General features: G+C 42.4%; 1 protein-coding gene across 1 annotated transcript; it reads left to right on the top strand.

Annotated features, from left to right (window-relative positions):
* Positions 1–6,998: 6,998 nt before the first annotated feature.
* LOC145957287 (uncharacterized) lies at positions 6,999–9,040 on the top strand. The gene is made up of 2 exons (XM_083073512.1): positions 6,999–7,931; positions 8,336–9,040. The coding sequence occupies exons 1-2, from the start codon at positions 6,999–7,001 to the stop codon at positions 9,038–9,040; spliced, it is 1,638 nt and encodes a 545-aa protein (XP_082929638.1).
* The last annotated feature ends 10,222 nt before the right edge of the window (positions 9,041–19,262 follow it).

Genomic DNA, 19,262 nt, shown 5'->3' with positions numbered 1-19,262 from the left:
TACATACTAAATTCAACTTAATTTGCATTTAGCTACACATGACCGGTTATGCACATGTGACACAAGGTTTGAATTCAAATTTGAATTTGAATTCAAACCTTGGCGCCAACATGTGACCTATCATGTGGCGCCAAGTGGCTTCCCAAAATTCGGTGACCTATATGATCCCTCCTAAAACAATTTGTATTCACTTTGATTCATATTGAAATTTGAGAGCCATTGGCCGAGTTTCTACCTCAAAGTCTTCTAGCTTCTCACCTCAAAACCCTAGGAGAGTTCCATTCTTTCCTTCTCTTTGAAGTGAGTAGTCCATTGTTTCTTGAGCTTGGATACTTCCCTCCATAGCTTAGGAACCTCAAGTCCGAGAATCACTCTTCCTCAAGTGTACATCTTAGTGGAATCCAATCTCTTTGAAGAAGATCCTAGCATTGGCGAATTCAAGGAGGAGAGCATCGTCCACTTCTCCTAGTCTTCTCCATCAAAAACCATAGGAGGAGTAAGCCTACTTTTGGGCCTTAGCTCTGAAAGTTTTTATAGCATTTATTTTTATTCCTATTTTTGCCCGTCTTTACTTTCCTATTTTACCCTTGTATTTTGGGGTATCTTAGTCATAGGATTTATTTTCTTTTGTATTTCCCATTTTACCTGTATTATGGGGTGTTTTAGATCATAGGTTTTTAATTTTGGGCTAAGGTATTTAATTAGGGAGCTAGACACATTTTTGGTGGTGTTTGGACCTATTTTTGGACTTAGAAAGGCTTAGGCCCAAGTGGAGGGCAAAGGTTCCATGGTCTTATCATGCACCTAGATGTAGCCTAACTAAACCCAAAGATTCCATCCTTGGCCACCAAGTTGCATCTAGGGTTAATTTGGGTTTCATTTGGTGTGCATTTGGCACCCTAAATGCAACCCTAGATGTCTTCCACTCCTATAAATACCCTAGGCACCACACCTTGTAAATACTTTGGAAATTGAATATAAAGAGAGCATTTTTGCCTTTATATCATCCTTAGTCACCCTTGGCTAAATCCGGCCACCACCCATCCTATCTCCACCTTGAGAGCAAAACCCTAGAAGTGGCCTTCATCTACCTTGAAGTGAGCCAAACCCTAGAGTGCCCTCTCAATCCTTTCATCAAACACTTCGCCCATACTCTCCATTTTCGTCCATTCCACCTTATTCCTTCTCTAAATCACACATCACCCTTGGAGGACTTGATCCTTGGAGTAGGCGTCCTCTCCCTTGCTCATCATCTCAAGTTCATGCAAGCTAGGATGCCATCAAGTGGTATCTAGAGCCTTGGTTCTTCAAGGGTAACAATTTCTTTATCTCTAAAAAAAATATTCGGTCATGTCATGTCTTCCTTACATGTCTCCTAAGTGTGCCTAAATGAATCATCGTCATTGCCCTATTTTGATGATCCATAAATCTCTTCTCATGTGTTGATTCATACCATATGTTCTTTGTGAATCATCTTGGAATTTTAGGCTTTCTTATTTAGGTTCTTGCCTTTTTCTTTAAATATTTGAGTTGCTGGAAATTTTGGGCTGCATGATATACATTAATGTTTTTATTTTTTTAATCCATCCGGTTTTGTCATGAGCTTGTCTCTTTGAACTACCTTGAAAAAAAATTTCCAAGTTTTATGCTTAACCATTGAAATGATAAAAAAAAATATGACATGCATGCCATGTGTTTGATGAATTGGTCGTGACTTATATGTGCTTTAGAGAAGTCAATCATGCATGCTAATTAGTTCTAGCATGTTCTACATTCCTAAAATATCATGTGTGATTACATTCTTTGCACATCTTTGCCTTGAAATTTTGGCCAAATTTGAAGTGTCTCCTAGTGCAATTGTATGCCTATATATTGTTTGATATTTTGAGCATGAGAGTGAATTTTATGTGCACATTTTACTGCTGGACATTTGCACATTAAAAATTTTAAAATTCACTCAAGTTGTTGTCTCATTAAGCCATCACAAAATATTATAAAGAATACTCCTAAAATTATTGCTAAACCATTTATTGGACACAAGTGTAAAACCCAAGCAAAGTAAGGATTATAATTCAAAAAAAAAAAAAAAGTGGCTGGACTTTGAACATCAAAACCGAGACTTGGACAAGCAAAAAAAAGAACAAAAGAAACAAAAACAAGAAAAAAGGAACCTTGATAGACTTGTGGACTTGAGACAAAAATTTTCCTACCTTGGCAATGGAGTTATTCTTGGACCTTTGAACAAATTAGTGTATGGCTGTATGAAACATTAAATCAAACATATTAAGTCCATCATTCCATTTTAAGCCTACTTGCTAAATTCTATTCTAGTGCCATTCTAGGAATTATTCTCTTGTGTGCTTACCTTTCTTTAATGTACCTTAATTTTAGTTTTTTGAGTCTTTCTTCTATTCTTAAGTTTGTCTCATCAATCTCTACTTGAGTTTAGCCTTTTTAATTGTGCCTTTTTAGTTTTTATTCCTTGGCCTCTTGTACTCTTGGTTTGGTTTATTCTTGGCTTAGGTGAGGAAAGCTTCTAAACACCACACATTCTCTTGGTGGATTGAGTGGAGGGGCTGTCCGAATTGGTGTCCAAGGTGCTTTGGAGGATCCAAAAACCACTAAGAGAGAAAACACCAAGGGGAGGACTAACTTGGGTGTTCATTGTGAAGGAAAGCAAGTTGGAGACTTGAAGACTTAATTTTTCTTCTAAAATTTTTTTTTTCTCTTATGCAATTTTTGGCCACTTGTATTTTTGGCCTTTGTTTTCATTGATTTTGGTTTGTAATTGACCTCTTTAAACCAAGTATTTTTTAGGGTAATTTGAGTAGTGCTTGTGGGAGTGGCTTGAATACCACCAAGGTCACTTCAAGCTCCCACCCTAGGGAATCCGACTAACACATGCAAGGCACAATTGGCTGATTAGGGCTGTATTACCTAATTTGGTAAGATTAGGAGAGGCCCACTACTAACAAGGCCCACTTGTAATAGTATAAATAGGTCACTTATATCGAGGTACGTCACTGTTCATTAATTACCCTAGAATATCGTGCTTGTCCTAACTTGAGCGTCGGAGTGCCTTTTGCAGGTACCTCCCCCCTCTGAAGAGTCCGTTGGAAGCATCCGTTCGGCCCTTCTCATTAAGAAGACTACGAGTGTACCCTCAGGCAGGTACATTTTGGCGCCCACGGTGGGGCTCGAACCCACAACCACAAGGTTAAGAGCCTTCAGACCTCACACTTCTGTCGCTACCCTAGGCATTCATGTTCCGGTCGGTCGACCGATGCCGCCAATGCCGGCTGGCGCCCACCGACATCCATTTACGCCAAATATTATGCAATCTACACTTCTTGACCATTGGAAGTCCTTGCCCCTTGACAAGTACGATGGCACCACCGACCCCGATGAACACGTAGACGTGTTCTTAACTCAAGTTACTCTAAGCACAACCGATGATGTCGCCTTGTGCCGAATCTTCCCAACATCGTTAAAAGGGCGAGCGCTGAGCTGGTTTACTCGACTTCCAGCTAACTTGATTGACTCGCTCAGCACGTTAGCTTCCCAGTTCACCATCTAATTCGCTACAAGTCGGCCTCACCAGTTGACCTCTTTGGCGCTGGTCAGCATCCGTCAGGAGAAAAAGGAGTCCCTTCGGGCGTTCATAAGCCGATTCAACAAAGCGGCGCTTGAAATCCGAGACTTGAACCCTGCAGTGGCTCTACATCACCTTACCATCGCCTTGAAACCGGGGCCTTTTGCCAACAGCATTTGTAAGAAACCCCTTACCGACATGGATGATTTGCGTCGGCGAGCCGACAAGTACATGCAGATGGAAGAATTAGCCGAGTTCCGTAACCAGGCCCGAGCGGAGGTGTCGGCAAAGCCTGAAAAGCCGGCTGAAAACAATTTTTGAAGCCGTCCGAAAGAACTGGTACCCCGCGAGGGGCCCCCTCGTGGCCCGAAGTATTCCCAGTATACACCACTCAACACCAGCTGGTCGGCAATACTAGAACAAGCACTCGCTTCGGAAGTACTAGCCGTCCCAAAACGAGCGTCGACCCCTCCCCGGGCCGATACGACCAAATCTTGCAGGTATCACCATAATCGCGGACATTCAACTGACGAATGTTCGGCCCTGAAATACAAAATTGAAGACTTAATCAAGCAGGGGCAACTGCAAGGCTTCATAGACCGTCCGACCTCATCCCGACACGCTGACCGGTCTCGACGGCATGATCAGCTCGAGCAAAGGAGAACAGGAACGCACTCATACAGGGAACGTAGTCGGTCGAGAGATAGGCGAGAGGAAGTGATGGAATAACACTAAGGTCGAGAAGACCAAGAGGTGATATATTAAAGGAGGCAAGAGGAATGGGTTAGTGAGGCCACTTTTGGACCTTACCTCCTATGTTCTTTTTAATCATAGAATTTATTTTACTTGTATTTCCAATTTTACCCTTGTATTTTGGGGTGTTTAGGACTTAGAATTTATTTTCCCTTGTATTTCCCTTTTTACCCTTGTATTATGGGGTGCTCTAGATGATTAGGGTTTTTAATTTTGGGCTAGGGTGTTAACTAGAAGGGTGACGCATTTTTTTGGTGTTCATTGGATCTATTTTTGGTGTTAGAAAGGCTTAGGCCCAAGTGGAGGGCAAAGGTTGCATGGTCTTATCATGCACCTAGATATAGCCAATCTAAACCCAAAGATTCCATCCTTGGCCACCAAGTTGCATCTAGGGTTCATTTGCATTTCATTTGGAATGCATTTGCCTACTCCAAATGCAACCCTAGATGCCTCCCCTCCTATAAATACCCAACACCCCACACCTTGTAAATACTTTGGATATTGAATATAAAGAGAGCCTTTAGTGCCTTTATATCTTTCCTTAGTCACCCTTGGCTATTTTCGGCCAAACCCTACCATCTCCACCTTGAGAGAAACAACCCTAGAAGTGGCCTTCATCATCATGAAGTGAGCCAACCCTAGAGTACCATTCTCAAGCATTTCCTCAAACACCTTCTACCCAACCTTCATTTTCGTCCATTCCATCATCATCCACCCTAAAACCTTGGTCCACCTTTGAAGAACTTGATCCTTGGAGAAGGCGTCCTCCTCCTTGCTCATCATCTCAAGTTCATGCAAGTAAGGATGCCATCAGGAAGAGCCTTTGGCGCAACCTAGGCGGGTCATCAACACCATAGCTGGTGGATTCGCTGGCGGGGGCTCATCCTCATCGGCCCAACGAAGACACCTGCGAGCCGTTCAGCACGTGCATGCAGTAGAAACAGCTCGTTGCCGCCTTCCTACCATCACTTTCACCGAGGCCGACTTCAAAGGCATCAACCCGGACCAAGATGATCCGATGGTAATCAGTGTTGAAATTCACAACTGTATTGTACGTAAAACATTGGTTGATCAAGGAAGTTCAGCCGACATCCTATATTGGAACACGTTCAAGCAGTTGGGTATTCCAGAATCCAAGCTAATTCCTTATGATGAACCTCTGGTTGGGTTCTCAGGCGAACGAGTCAAGACAAAGGGATATATCAATTTGTCAACCCAGCTTGGGTTTGAAGGAGCCGAATATCGTGACATCTCGGTCAAATATGTGGTAGTTCATGCCAGCACATCTTATAATATTCTACTCGGCCGGCCGTCCCTGAATCAGCATGGGGCGGTTGTATCCACCCCTCATTTAGCCATGAAGTTCCCGGCCGAGTCAGGACGAGTCATCACGGTCCATGCTGATCAGAAGACTGCGCGAGAGTGCTACTTTGCCAGCTTGCGATTACCAAGAGTGAAGGACGAAGCGCCTAAGGAGCCGAGAGGCGTCCACTCGGTGTCACAGCAATTGGCCATGGACCTCGACCCCCGGATCGATCAAGAAGAGAGGGTAGAACCTATTGAAGATAAGCAATCGATTCAAGTTGGAGCTTCGGACTCCCAACTTACTTACCTAGGGACCGTCCTCTCTGAACAAGAAAAGAGTGCTATCGGACAAGTAATTCTTGACAACAAAGACTTGTTTGCATGGCATCCCTCCGACATGCCTGGCATTGACCCGAATTTCCTTTGCCACAAGCTTTCAATTAGCAAAGAGGCAAAGCCGATTGCACAACGGCGTCGAAAGGTCGGAGAAGAGAGGAAAGCCGCAATTGAAGTTGAAGTATCAAAACTTCTAGATGCTCGGTTCATCCAAGAAGTGCACTATACGACATGGCTGGCCAATGTTGTCATGGTTCGGAAACCGAATGGAAAGTGGCGTATGTGTACTGATTACACAAACTTGAACAAAGCCTGTCCGAAAGACGCCTACCCATTGTCGAATATTGACCGACTCGTTGATGGAGCGTCGGGTCACAAATTCTTGTCTTTCTTGGATGCATACTCGGGATACAACCAGATCCGTATGCATCCCCAAGACGAAGAAAAAACGGCATTCATTACCGAAACGACCAACTACTGCTATCGGGTCATGCCGTTTGGGTTGAAAAACGTCGGAGCCACGTATCAGCGTTTGATGAATAAAATTTTTCATGAACAGATTGGTCGAAGTATGGAAGTGTATGTTGACGACATGGTCGTCAAATCAAGCGACATTTCCACGCACGTGCGTGACCTGGCTGATGTCTTCCAAGTGCTTCGGCAACATCAGATGAGACTTAATCCCGAAAAATGCGTGTTCGGGGTCTTAGGTGGAAAATTTATGGGGTTCATGTTGTCCAACCGAGGCATTGAAGCAAACCCCGACAAATGCCAAACCATTCTGGATATGAAAAGTCCAGGTACTCTGAAAGAGGTTCAGAAGTTGGCAGGCTGACTCACCTCACTCTCTCGGTTCCTTCCTTGCCTAGCCGAGATAGCTAAACCTATCCTTCTCCTACTGAAGAAGACGGAGCGGTTCAGATGGACCCCGGAGTGTGAAGCATCATTCCAACAATTCAAGGAACGTCTGAGTACACCTCCGATCCTTTCCAAACCAGTTGCCAACCTCGGCATGGTTGTGTATTTAGCTGTCTCCGGCACTTCAATCAGTGCCGTCCTGATTCAAGAGAAGCAAGACGAACAACAACCGGTGTATTTCATCAGTCAGACACTACAGGATGCCGAACGACGCTACCAGTTGATAGAAAAAGTAGCCTTAGGGCTCATCTACACCGCCCGCCGGCTCAGGCAGTATTTCCAAAGTCACAAGATAGTTGTCCGAACTGATTGTCCAATTGCAAAATTCCTAAGAAAACCAGAGATTACTGGCCGGATGATGGCATGGTCGGTCGAGCTTTCAGAGTTCGACGTATCTTTCGAGCCAAGAGGCCCCATCAAGTCACAGCATTTAGCCGACTTTGTCAACGAGCTCACTCCTCCAGGTCGTTTTGAAGACAAACCATGGACCATGCATGTCGATGGATCCTCTAATGCCCAAGGAAGTGGGGCAGGTATAATTCTGGCTAGTCCCTCAGGCATCACCATAGAACAATCCCTCCGCTTCGGCTTCCGAGCATCTAACAACCAAGCGGAATATGAAGCCTTGCTGGCTGGGATGCGGTTAGCAACCGAGATGGGCGTCAAAAAAGTTAAATGCTGGACCAACTCAAAAATCGTGGCCGAACAGGTCAATGATAACTTTCAGGTCAAAGACTGTAATCTGTTGCAATACTACCACCTCTTCCAAAAACTGAAAGACGACTTCACTGAGGTTCAGATACGACACGTTCTACGAAGTAACAATGAACGAGCTGATCAATTAGCTCGGCTCGCCAGCAGCTGGAAACCAGGACAATTGCGCACAACCATTCACCTGGAGATTCCTTCCCCAAGTGTGACAGTGGAGTGCATGACAACTGACACTCAGACATCAACCTGGATGACGGCCATCCAGAGCTTTATTGTCCGAGGGGAATTACCAACTGATCCGATAGAAGCCACAAAGGTATGAACACAAGCGGCTCGGTACTCTATAGTAGCCGACGAGCTCTACAGGCGAGGATTCTGCACCCCGTTGCTCAAATGCGTCGACAACCTACAAGCCGATTATGTTATGCGGGAAGTCCATGAAGGTATTTGTGGTTCTCATTCCGGGGGGCGAACCTTGGCAGCCAAGGTCCTGCGTGCCGGATACTATTGGCCAACTTTGAAAGGAGATTGTGCTGAGTTTGTTAAAAAATGTGTACAATGTCAAAAGCATGGAAACCTCATCCATGCTTCGGCTGCCGAGTTGCACAGTATCAGCTCCCCGTGGCCGTTTGCTCTGTGGGGGATAGACGTGCTCGGTCCGTTCCTTGTAGCAAAAGGCCAGGTTAAATTCCTTATCGCGCGGTAGATTACTTTACAAAGTGGATAGAAGCCGAGCCGCTCACCTGCATCTCCGCAGCCAACATTCAGAAGTTTGTTTGGAAAAATCTGGTTACCCGCTTCGGCATCCCGTATGCCATTGTGTCGGACAATGGTCTTCAATTCACTGATAAGAAGTTCAACATTTTCCTTGAAAACCTTGGCATTCGGCACCGATTCACATCAGTGGAGCATCCTCAGTCAAATGGGCAGGCCGAAGCAGCCAACAAGGTTATACTCATTGAGCTCAAGAAGAGACTCGGTTCGGCAAAAGGAGCATGGGCCGAAGAGCTACCACAAGTCCTTTGGGCATATCGATGCACCCCCCAATCAACCACCAAGGAGACGCCTTTTCGCCTAACATACGGTGCGGATGCGATGATCCCAGTTGAAGTAGGGGAACCGTCCTTCAGGCGACAACACTTCCATGAGGAGTCTAATGATGACTCACTCCAAGCCGAATTGGATGTTCTGGATGAAATACGAACGAACGCGCAGATAGTGGCCGAGGCATGTAAACAACGCATGACCCGACGCTTTAATTCCAATCTAAAGCCGAGGACATTTCATGAGGGTGATCTCGTGTGGAGAGCAACCGGGTCGGCAAGGCACAACTCTTCTGAAGGAAAGCTGGTAGCCAATTGGGATGGCCCATTCCGGATACGACATGCCCTCCACAATGGGGCTTACAAGTTAGAAGAACTGTAGGGCAAGATCATACCAAGAACTTGGAACTCCACTCATCTGAAGACATATTACAGCTAAACTTGTATTTACATTTCAACTACGTGTAAAATGATGCACTCTTTTCCTTGAACCGATCTTTTTTCCTCTTATAAAATTGTGAAAAGGGGTTTTTGGTCGGCAAGGTTTTTAACGAGGCATCAGTCCATTAATGAAAAAGCATTCTCAGTATTCAAGCTTGTCAACATTATTGCGTCCTTATGTTAAAATTTTACAAGTCTTCCCTCCCGAGATGTTTCTCGGCCAAGGATGTGACTTTCACTGATTTTACAAGTCTTCCCTCCCGAGATGTCTCTCGGCCAAGGATGTGACTTTCACTGATTTTACAAGTCTTCCCTCCCGATATGTCTCTCGGCCAAGGATGTGACTTTCAGTAATTATTTTCAAGTCTTCCCTCCTGAGATGTCTCTCGGCCAAGGATGTGGCTTTAATTATTTTTTCAAGTCTTCCCGAGATGTCTCTCGGCCAAGGATGTGGCTTTAATTATTATTCCTTCCCGAGATGTCTCTCGGACAAGGAAGCGACTTGCATCACTTGCGTTTTTATGAAGACCAACAGTTACATCAATGTGTAACGACAAAAGTAAATTCATTAAAAGGCACTACCGGCCAAGCGTACATTTAAAAAGGGCACTATCGACCCATTAATACATGAAAGAAAAGCTCAAGATCTTACTTTCGGTTCCCCCTGAACTGGACCATCCTCAGGCGCAACCTCCTCGTACACCGTTTCCTCCTCATTTGGCCCAGTTGGCCGCGCCGGGGCTTCTTCATGGGCTGGCTGGCCGGCTGGAATACAAGCCAGGTCCACCAACTTCCCTTGGTAGAAATCCTTGGTCATGTCCAAGTGGAAGTCGGGGGGAAAGTCCCCAAAGTAGCTGGCTTGCCGAGCCGCCTGAGCAAAGCCCGGCTGAAGCTGAGTGAGGACTTTGTTGCGTACTTTCTCCTTGTAAGCCCCGAAGGCGACTTTCTCAGCATCCAGCTCCTTCCCTAGAACGGCAACCTTCTCAGTCTCATTCTTCAGCGCAAGTTCGAGACGCTGAACCTTCAAGGCAAGGTCGTCGGCGATTCGCCCCCGGAGGTCCATTTCGGCCTGCAATTTGTTGTTGGCCGTTTGGGCATTAGTCAGCGCCGCCAGCGTCTCTCGAAGAGACTTCTCTTGCTCGGCAAGCTGCTGACGCAATCCATCGGCCTCGCCGTTCGGCTCCATGACGATGCTTTGCGCCATGGCCACGGCGTGTACTTGGAACTCACAAAAGAAGCTCCATTTCTGAGCCGCAGTCATACGGCTCAACATCCCTTGACCTGCCTCGGAAGTCAAGTCTTGACTCAGAAAATCCTGAGCATTAACATTGCCGGCTAAGAAACTTGGCGCAGCCAAGCCTTCTGGCACAGGAGTACCGGCCACTCGGCGCTGCTTGGTCCGACGGCTCTCTTCTTCGGCTCTTGAGTCAGGCCTTCTTTTTTCAGGCTGAGGCCGAGTGGGCTTCTTCGGCCTGACAGTTGGTCCCGCCCCGCCACCTTGGACAGTTGGCTGATTCCCACGCGCGCCGGGCGGGGCCTTGTTCCTAGTGGTCGTAGCCACTTGGTTCCGGATCAACGTATGGATGTCCAGATCGTCATCTCCATGATCCGTCATTATACCTGCACATCATTAGTCAAAATCAATGATAACGCAAGAATTTAAACAAGTAAGAAAGGTACCATACCAATCAGTTCTTCAACTACGTTGGCCGATTCAAACAATCGGACCAGAGGACGGCATGGTAAAGGCCGAGGCAACTTCTCCAAAAAATTCAAGCTAGACCTCTCCTCCGGGGACATGCAAGACTTGGACACGTGTCATACTTCCTTGGCTTCCGAGTCCAGTACAACAGAAAAAGAGAGTTTCCTTCGGCATTAAAGAAATATTTATTTCCTGTCTCTGGCCGAATCATCACCTTCATGGACCCCTTTTTGAATTTCTTATAAGAAGTGGTAAAGGGGTCCAGCAAGCAATCACGGTACCGAATCAACGACAACCATTTGGCCTTTTTAGTAGGCTGAGACGATTAAAAATATAAGAATAGGTGTGGGGTAGGCTGGAGGCCGAGAGCCAGGCACAGCTGTCTAAACCCTTGCATGGCGGCCCAGGTGTTGGGATGAAGTTGACTCGGTGCCACGTTAAGAAGCCGAAGTATACCCATGAAATAATCATCAAAAGGAAGGGATATCTTCAAGTCCTGAAACATATAATCGTATACGTAAAAGAAATCGTATTTGGACGACCCTCAGCTCAAGTACACGAAATCTGGGTTTGGCCCCCCATCACCTCGGCACGGCTGGAAGAAAATGGCAGAGGGTTCCTCATCCTCGGGAAAATTTAAAAATTTCACAGCCGATACAAAGTTCACAAGAGACTTTTTGTCAGTATATCGAGAGTACACGTTACCAACCTCGTCGTGCACCCACGAATACCCAGGGGTCGATATAGGAGCAAAAGTCCTTGACGATCCACCTCCCCGGCTTGGATGATCATCGGATGCTATAGCAGAAGAAGAAGCACTCCCACTCTGCGATCGGGAGGACCTTGAAGCGGACTCGACATGATCTTCCCCGTTCGAAGCCGATGCCGACACGACGTCTCGGTCCGGTGTCGATCTCAACCTAGATTCCCCTTCGTCCCCGGAGGAGTTAATATGAACAACATTTAAATTTGCCATGACGTACCTGATTGTTGAACTTGACCTATCGTTGTCGAAAAATATTTGCGCACCAACTCAGATGACTTCGGCTCGGAGCAAGCAACAAATGCGTATCTTTGGGAACCCTCTCCACGTACCTATTTATAGACGCCCAGGGCCAGTACTTCAAGAGTCACACCTCATCGCGTATCGTTGGATCATTTAGATCCAACGGTTCATGATGCGCAACTTTTCACATGCCCCATCAGTACCTAATGGTTATAACCTTTGGAATTCCAACAACTTTTACAAATTTTCATCTTATATTACATAACTCCTCGCACACGTCATTAAGGCCTAGTAGTTACAACTCTTCACGTTCCCATGATTAATATCCAACGGTTACAACCCCTCACATTCCACACCCAAACTTAACTGCCACAACTGCAAAGTCACTTTTACCCTTTACGTCGTCATACGCCTCAAGGCTGGGGGGCTTGTGTACCGGGAGGACCTTATCGGTCACGTGGACCAACACGTGCCGTTTCGTTAGATACCCATGCAAACTAGACTACCCAGTCTTGACGATTACCATCGGCACGGTCTGTAACCGAAAGCCGAAGGCACTGGCATACTAGTGTCGGCTCGGCGCAAGGCCGACACGAGTGGAATCATAATAAGTATCTAGTGTATCGGTTCAGCCAAATGCCGGCCGAATAGAACAACATCCAATATGTATCGGCCCGGCCAACGGCCGCGGCGATCAACATAGCCTTACCCTATGGCCGAGCTATGTAGTCACTTTTGAATTAATTGAATGAGATTTCTTCACTTGAAACCTCTCCCTCCGAAAGTCACCTTGGTCACCTTCTCTACCCTCCTTGAGTGCTTCTCTTTGTAGAGCTAGGTCACCTTTCTTCCTTGGAACTTAGCTAGAAGCAAGCTTCGGCCACCTTGAGTCTCCTTGGAGCTCCAATCCTTGACGCCTCTTCCAAGGATCCGTGGAGACTTGAAGTTCCTCCTATGTGCATCCAAGTGGAAGCACATCAAATGGGTTAGTTTTGAAAACTATAAAATGAGTGGGACTACTTTTGGGCCTTAGCTCCTAAGTTTTTATTAATATAAGATTTATTCCTATTTTTGCCCTTGTCTTTAATTTCCAATTTTACCCTTGTATTTTGGGTACCTAGACATAGGATTTATTTTTCTTGTATTTCCTATTTTACCCTTGTATTTTGGGGTGTCTTAGTCATATTTTTACTTGTATTTCCCATTTTACCCTTGTATTATGGGGTGTCTTAGATTATAGGATTTTATTTTATAGCTAGAGTATTTTATTAAGGTTGGAAACTAGGCCTAGGCATGTTTTTTTGTGGCATTGGATTTATTTTTGGACTTGGCAAGGCTTAGGCCTAAGTGGAGGGCACCTAGGTTGCATGGTTTTATCATGCACCTAGATGTAGCTTAACCAAACCCAAAGATTTCATACTTGGCCACCAAGTAGCATCTAGGGTTAATTTAGGTTTCATTTGAAGTGCATTTGGATTGCATTACTTGGCCATGCACTCTCAAATGTAACCCTAAATGCATCCTCCCTTCTATAAATACCCTAGGCTAGCCTCCTTGTAAATACTTTGGAAATTAATATAGAGTGAGCCTTTTGTGCCTTTATATTTTCCTTAGTCTCTCTTGGTCATTTTTGGCCAAGAACCCTACCTATCTCCACCTTGAGTAAAAACCCTAGGAGTGACCTTCATCTACCTTAGAGTGAGCCAAACCCTAGAGTACCTCTCAAGAATTCCATCAAACACCTTATATCCAACCTCCATTTTCATCTTTTCCTCCATCAAAGACGTCAATCTTGAAGAACTTGATCCAAGGATTCAAGGCTTCCTTCACATTGGTCATCATCTCTCCACCAATGCTAGTTAGTCCACACATTGTTCCTCATTTTAGAATGCCATAGATGAAGGATAACACACCAAAGAAGATTAAATCAAAGAGGCCAATCAAATAGACAAACTAGAATTAAAGGCATTCAAAAGAAATGGCAAGCACTCAAAAGAATTTTCCTAGGATTGGTTCTAGAATAAATGAACAAAACTAAAATGAACTCAATGGAGATTGGAAACAATAGTTGCTCAAATTTCTAGCTACCAATTCAAATGAACCGAATGCTTCAAAAGAATTTAAACTCCTTTCGGGTTTTTTTTTTTTTTTTTTATAAAACAAATGATTCTTTGAAATTTCTTTTGTATTTTTTTCATCACTTTTGTATATTCTTAGGAGTTTCCTTTTTCTTCTTTTGAAATTCAAATGGAATTCTCGGCCATGTGACTAGCCTAGGCACTTGGCAATTTGAAATTTGAATTGCAAGATGTAATGCAAATTGCCTTAAAATGACATGAAATGTATCATGATTTTATTGTTTCAAATGTTCACTCCATGTGCCACGATCTAGACAAATTATTTTCATATTTAAAATTCAAATTTGAATTCAAATTTCCAACAACTATCAATACAATTTAAACAAAAGGATTTCTAGATTTTAAAGAAAATTTTTGATGACCAAATGACATAATGGAAACCTAACTCTATAAGAGAATTACTAATGATCTAATAGTAATTCATGAACTCAAATGATTCAAAATTAAAAGCACCAAAGCACAATTTAAATTCGGTCAAAAATAGATTGCATAACATACATCACACAATTTTTGGATCAACAAGCATATGCTAGGAATTATTAGACATGTAAGGACTAAACATGACTTTAAAGACAAAACCGGATAGATTCAAAAATCAAAAACTGAAATAGATCATGTGACCGAATCAAATTAAAAATCAAGAAGACCCAACCAATATAAGACGCACAAGCACATGAAACCTAAGGCACATTTGAATTATGATTCATATGAAGCAAAATATGAATCAAATGAATGCTCCGGAAAATGAAACTAGATCTATCAATTAGATGGAACAAAAATTAGATCTAGCCAGCAAAATACTCTAGACATGTAAGCGAATTGATGTAGACAAAGAAGATGAATTCACCGAAAAGGAATAGTGAACTTATCTTAGGAAAACCATGCTCATGATACAACTTGATGGAGTCTTGGATTGCTTGAACTCCATGAGGTTCCGAGATGGAACTACTTGGAGATGGTTGATGTTTCTTCAAGTTACACCTTCAATCCCTTTCTTCTCTTGAGGTTAGACACGCCAATGATGAAGAATCACCTTTTAAGAAGCTCCAATGGTGAAGAAGCACTAAGGAGTGCTCGGTTACTCCTTGAAGAAGTAGAAGATGGAGGCTCCAAGGCACAAAGGTAGAAACCTTTGTGAAGGAACTAGGGAGAACTTGTTCTCCACGGTATTGAGACTTTGAGAAGAGAGAATTCTTTTAGAAATTATGATTTCATTCATCCAAAGTGAGGGAAAATGAAAGGTTTACAAATTTATAGAAGTAGGTAGCTTATGGAGCAAGCTAACCTTAACCATGGTTCAAGTGAATCATGGTTTGGTTGTCTTGACCATCCAAGCTAGTTAAGAGGCTTGTGGAGCAAGCTTCTCACTTAGCTTGCTTGGGAAGAAAGCTAAGGAGAAGCTTCTAGCACAAGCTTCTCAAAGCTTCCAAGTGTGAAAGGAATTCCGACCATGGATGGGAGCTAGGCGGCCTTGGTCATTTTGACTCCATGAATTATTTTCAAAAATGTTTGATTTGGTTTAGTTAGGTTCATCCAATGATGATGAAACCTAGCTAAACAAATCTATGAAAAATTAGGAGCAAAATGAGTCCAATATGCAAAATTTTGCCTAGGCCCAATGTTGGCCCAATTACTAGTCACACCCTCAAGTATTACTAAATGCCACCCACTTTTACTACTGAAAAAATAGAAAATGAGTGTATCAACAAAACAGGTTAAATGGAGTCAAACTCTCTAAGTAACCCACCCTAGAATCAATATACAATGACTAATAAAAGAAACTAGAGTGCCTCACAAGTACAAAAGCAAAAATAAACCTATACAAGAGAATTATGTACAAGATATTTACAACTAGAACTATGCCTTCTCTTCATGATAGAGTGGTCCAAATTGAAGAGTACCTTGGGCTTGGAAAGCCCACTAGTCTTCAAGGTGGTCATAGCTCTAGTGATTGGGCCCTTGGCCCATGGTCCATCATCCCATTCCTCTTGGTTCCTTCAATGTATCACCTCTTGGATTCCTTGGCCTTGGCCATAGTCTATCATCCCCTCCCTCTTGAAAGGGATTTGACCTCAAATCTCGAGGGTCTTCTTGATGATCGGCCACACCTACAAATATATAATATAATTCATTAGAGGTGATATTCTCAACAAATAAATGTGAAAGGTATATCCTAGAAGGAATCCTTTCATGGAACCTAAAGAAATCAATGATACTAAACCTACTAATATAATGAATAGGATCCTCACCTAAACATAGACTAGATATATTACTAAATCCTAAAAATGTGCTAAAACTAAAACTATAGCACACTAAAGACTTAATCCTAAAAACTAGAACATCTTGCCTAAAGTACCCTATGTGGTAACCTAGGCATTTCCTAGAAAATAAGGAAAATACTACTAAGAAGTTTCCTAAAAAATTTTGGATTATATTATTTGTTGGATAGTTATGAAAAGAATTTGTCACAACAAACCTTGAAGGTTCATATGTTATATCCAACAAATAATATATTCCATAAATTTGGTTCATTATTAACACAACTAAGGTAGGAAAAGTCCTACACAAAGGAAGGCTATCTACCTTGGGTAACACCAAGGAAGTAGCATGAGAAGTAGAACTAAGTGAAGTCCACTTCTCCTTCACCAAATCTTGAAGTTGAGATTCTTTTTCTTTAAAAATAATGGATTTGTGAATCTCTTCTTCAAGACTAGTGGCAGTGTGAGGGTAAGAGTTAAGGTCTTTATGAATAAAGAGAATATTTTTCATAGGTTTTCTAGTGATAAAGCAATTATCTTTAGTCATAACTCCCTTAGAGGATATTTCTTTCTCTTTACTCTTCCCTACTTTCTCACTTTTTCTTTTGATTTTCATTTGTGCTTGATCCTCAGCCACTTGTTAAGGTGAGAGAGGATAAAGCACAAATTTATTTTCCTTATGAGTGAAGGTGATTTCACTAGTAAGACCATTATGTATAGTTTTCTTTTCAAATTGCCATGGTCTTCCTAACAAAATATGACAAGCTTCCATTAGTACTATATCACATAAAGCTTGGTCCTCATACTTCCCAATGGAAAGCTTAACCTTCACTTGTTGGTCAACTACTATGTCGCCATCCTTATTAAGCCATTGCAAATGATAAGGTTGAGGATGTGGCATAGTAATTAAACTCAAATTGTTAACCAACTATTGCACCATGATCCACTATCAACAATGAGAGAACAAACATTATTTAAAACATTACATCTTGTATGAAAGATGTTCTCTCTTTGTGATAGAGTACCACTAGGTTGATTATGAAGGATTCTCCTAAGCATTAGGAGCTCTCCTTCCTAAGGATAAACCGGCTCTACTTTGGACTTTTGAAGCTTTGTTTCAACCTCACTCTCACTTGAAGAGGAGGTAATAGTTTCTTCTTGACTACTATAAGTGTCATGCCCCCTTAAGACCATGACTTTCTTTGTAGGGCATTGAGAAGCAATGTGGCCTCTCCCTAGACACTTGAAACATTTTATATCACTAGTCTTTGTGCTAGTGTGTGGAGTGATGAGATCTTTATCCTTATCTATTTTTTTCTCTTTATTTTTAGCCAATTCCTTGGAGGGTTCATAAATAATTTTCTTTTCAAAAGATTTTTCCTCCTCTATGTAATCTTTCTTAAGAGATCTAGAGTGGGAGCTTTCTCTTTTAGAAGAAGGTTTTCTCAATAGTTGTTGTTCTACCCTTACACAAAGTTGGACCAAGTCATTTAGGTCCTTGTAGGGTAGTAGCTCCACTTGGTCTCTAATCTCTAAGTTAAGACCACTTAGGAATCTGGCTACTGTGGTGGCTTCCTCCTCTCTAATACATGCCCTCATCATATATAGCTCCATTTGTTGCCTATATTGTTCAATAGTCATATCTTTTTGTTGGAGCCTTTGGAGCTTATTCATAAGCTCCCTACCATAATAAGAAGGAATGTGTCTCCTCCTCAATGCACTCCTAAGATCATTCAAGTATTGAATAGGAGGATCATTGTGGAGATGCCTCTCTCTTTCCAAAGAGGTCCACTAATACATTGCATGCCCTTGAAAGCTAAGGGTTGCAAGTGACACTTTTCTCTCTTCACTTACCCTATGGCAAGCAAATAGTTGCTCTACCTTCATCTCCCAATCAAGGTAGGCTTCCACATCATCCTTCCCAAAAAATTGAGGGAGATCCACCTTGGATTCCCTAGGTTTAATAGTTCTTCTAGGGGAAGGTTAATAATGGTCACCTACAATGAGGCTTTCATTGGGAGAAGAATATTGTGTGTGGGAGCTCTTACTTCTCCTCTTTTGTTTTCTCATGCTTTCTTTAAGTTTTTCCTCTTCTTGTTTAAGAAGTCTCAATTCTTCTTCAAGCTAAGCAAGTTGGCCTTCCCTTTCAAGTTTTTCCTTTTCTCTTTGAAAGGCCTCTTGCTTTCTCCATAGTTTAAGTGATTTAAGCTCTTTAGTAAGGTAAGAAAGACTTTTTTGAGAGCCATCACTTTCACTAGGATTAGAATCTAGAGACATTTTAAACAACAAGAATTTTCACACAAAAATAGCTTTTAAAGAAAATATTTTTTTTTTAAGTGCTAGACTTGGCACTTAGAGGTCTAAGAGTACAAATTGAACTTTGGAGGGAGGTGAGCTACTATCGAGCCACTTAATAACCAAGCCTCTTCAAGTAGAAATCTCTAAACCCCTTTGTACCTTGTCTTGCAAAAAACTTTTCACAAATATATTTTCAAAAAGAAAATAACACACAAGTGCCTAGAGTGTACAATTAATCAATGCTTGAAAACATAAAGTGCTTGAAAACATAAATGGCATGAAAACATAAATTGCTTGAAAAATTAAATTGCTGAAAACATAAAATTTCTTAAAACATAAATTGCATGAAAACCTAAATTGCAAGCAAACTTAAAGACAAGAAAACATAAACTAGGCTTTTCAAAGCAATTAAACCTAGGTGTGAGAGCTTGGAAAGTACTAAAGACTTCCAAGGACCACTCTCACAAGCACTAAACGTTTTTTTCTCTACTTGAAAACACTAAGGAGAGATGGAGATACACCAAAGGCACTCCAAGACACTCCCAATAAAGGCCTTGTACAAAAATGAGAAGTTTAAAAATTTACAAGAGATGAAATGTAAATTAACACCAAATAAAATGCAAATTTACACCAAATGAAATGTAAATTTACACTCAAATGAAATGTAAATTCACACTAAATGAAATGAAGTGGCTGCACCAAATTTTAGAAAACAAAATTCAGCCACTAAATTAGTGACAAATTTAGAGACGGATTTATCA

Source organism: Cajanus cajan, chromosome 4 (genome assembly GCF_000230855.2).
Source record: "Cajanus cajan strain Asha chromosome 4, NIPB_CcT2T_4, whole genome shotgun sequence".
NCBI lineage: Eukaryota > Viridiplantae > Streptophyta > Magnoliopsida > Fabales > Fabaceae > Cajanus > Cajanus cajan.
Note: the sequence above shows the minus strand (reverse complement) of the source record. Positions and strands in the feature narration are given on the sequence as shown.

Coding starts and splice junctions, on each gene's coding strand:
- LOC145957287 (XM_083073512.1), top strand. CDS start 6,999: ATGGTTGTGTATTTAGCTGTCTCCGGCACTTCAATCAGTGCCGTCCTG. Junction 7,932..8,335: donor ATCCGATAGAAGCCACAAAG/GTATGAACACAA, acceptor TACTTTACAAAG/TGGATAGAAGCCGAGCCGCT.